This window comes from Arachis ipaensis, chromosome B01 (genome assembly GCF_000816755.2).
Source record: "Arachis ipaensis cultivar K30076 chromosome B01, Araip1.1, whole genome shotgun sequence".
NCBI lineage: Eukaryota > Viridiplantae > Streptophyta > Magnoliopsida > Fabales > Fabaceae > Arachis > Arachis ipaensis.
Window position 1 is genome coordinate 2,748,008 of NC_029785.2, and position 1,927 is coordinate 2,749,934.

A 1,927-nucleotide genomic window follows, 5' to 3' on the forward strand; every position below is an offset into this window, starting at 1 on the left:
GCAAGAAAAAGAAGGAGAAAGAGAAGCACAGACATAATTAAAAACTTTATTATAAAAAGATTTGGATACTTAGTATTTTTGTTTTTATATTGGTGACATAAATAATATCGAAAGAAAAATATGAATGATAAATAAATTTTTATGTGGTTTTTACTAGCATAATTAAAAAAGGAAAAGTATATGGAACCAAAATGTGACCAGCCAAAAAGTAAACAAAACTGTTTAATTAAAATCACTTTTTGAATAATATGTTTGAAAACCGCTCCTGAGATCACGGAGCACAAATCAAAACCCGATTTTTTATAGAACCCAAACATATTTTAGCTAATTTTTGGCTGATATGCTTTTGGTTCCTAGTTGTTCTCATAAATAATTTTATCATCATTTAAATTTAAAAATATTTCGTTGTGTTTGCTAAGAGAGAGAGAAGAGAAAAACTATTATTAGAAAAAAGCTAAGGTAATAAAAGGAGAAGTTAGTAGAAGCATAAAATAAAGAATTTACTATAATTTGTGACTTGATCTCCATGGGTGTCAACAATGGTGCATTATTGGAATCTTTCAAATTGATCAAAACGTCAAGAAAGTCCTCTTGTTCATTCCGCAACCCATCATTCCATTGCTTGATTCTCTCTTCAATGATTGGATCATGATACTTGTTCATAATCCTCATAGCCTCCTTAATCTCACTCTCATGCCCATCAAAATCATATAATCCCTTCAAGCATGGCATGTAATCGGTGACACAAAATGCATAAACGTACTTAAGCAATTTAAAAGTGCCACTAATAAGATGCTCCTCATCCTCAAAAGATGGCCCACCATCAATGCCACCCTCACCAAAGTGCCTTATGTTGAAGATTAGCCTCTTTGCGACATTGGAACAATAGTGTCTTGCAACACTTCTAACATTAACAAGACCAAAACAATTGTCCTTGTTAATATTATTATTATTGTTGTTGTTGTTGTTTATGCACTTATTGTAGACATGAAAGACAAGGTTGTTAGATTCTTGGTCCCTTTTGTCTTGAAGCCATTGATGTTTTTGTGGGGACAACAAATCATTGGCCACTATTTTCTTCATTTTCCTCCATTGCTCTCCAAAGGGTGTAAGTGCTGTTGTCAAGTAACCATTTGTGGCGGTTTCAGTCGCCATGCTTAATGGCCTTGTAGCAAAATCAGCATCATGTTTTCTTAGGAATTCACAAGCAAGTTTAGGACATGTTACAGGGATAACATGGACATTTCCTATGCGAAAACATGCAATTTCGGTGTTCATTTCTTCCATGACTTTGTGAATCCACCGGAAAACCGGTTTGTTTGTTAGTATTTCAGGAAGAAGACCTACTATAGGCCATGGTTTGGGACCTGGGGGTAATTTGGGTATTTTATGTGATTTTTTATTCTTATTAAAGAAAGGGCTTAGGAATTTGAGAATTGTAAAGCTAGAAATCATAATAATTAAGGATGCCAAAGAGGCTAAGACATGGGATAAGGAGTGGGTAAGAGTGTAAGCCATAGCTTAATTATTATGGTTTGTTGGATGAGAAGAGAAGAGTTGTTGATTGTTTTTTGATGAGTAAGATTTGGGAACCTTGTAATCTATTTATAAACGCCAAAAAAATAATTGATGATAATTGGAAAAAGTGATATTTTATAATAAATTCAAAAAATATTGGCACGTTGATTAAAAAAAACCCCTCAAAAAGGGTAAAAAATTATAGTTTTTGAATGTGAACTTTTTTTTTATCATAAGAGTATAATCATTGTCATTATTATACATATAGTTTGGGACTTAAGGAAGGTCAAAGGTGTGTGTTTTTTTGCATTTTGGATTGTAAGTGAGAGATTAATAGGGTTTTGAATACAACAATAATATAATTAATAAGGTAGGTGAAAAATTGTACAAAAAAACACCAAAAAATGCA

The 1,927-nt window shown here is 32.3% G+C and overlaps 1 protein-coding gene across 1 annotated transcript in view; it reads right to left on the reverse strand.

Annotated features, from left to right (window-relative positions):
- LOC107640405 (isoleucine N-monooxygenase 1-like) overlaps positions 1–1,670 on the reverse strand; it is a 2,739-nt gene extending 1,069 nt beyond the window's left edge. Inside the window, exon 1 of the mRNA XM_016343949.2 lies at positions 505–1,670. Within this exon, the coding sequence (XP_016199435.1) occupies positions 505–1,518 (1,014 nt within the window). The 5' untranslated portion in view covers positions 1,519–1,670. The remainder of the gene's footprint in view (positions 1–504) is intronic.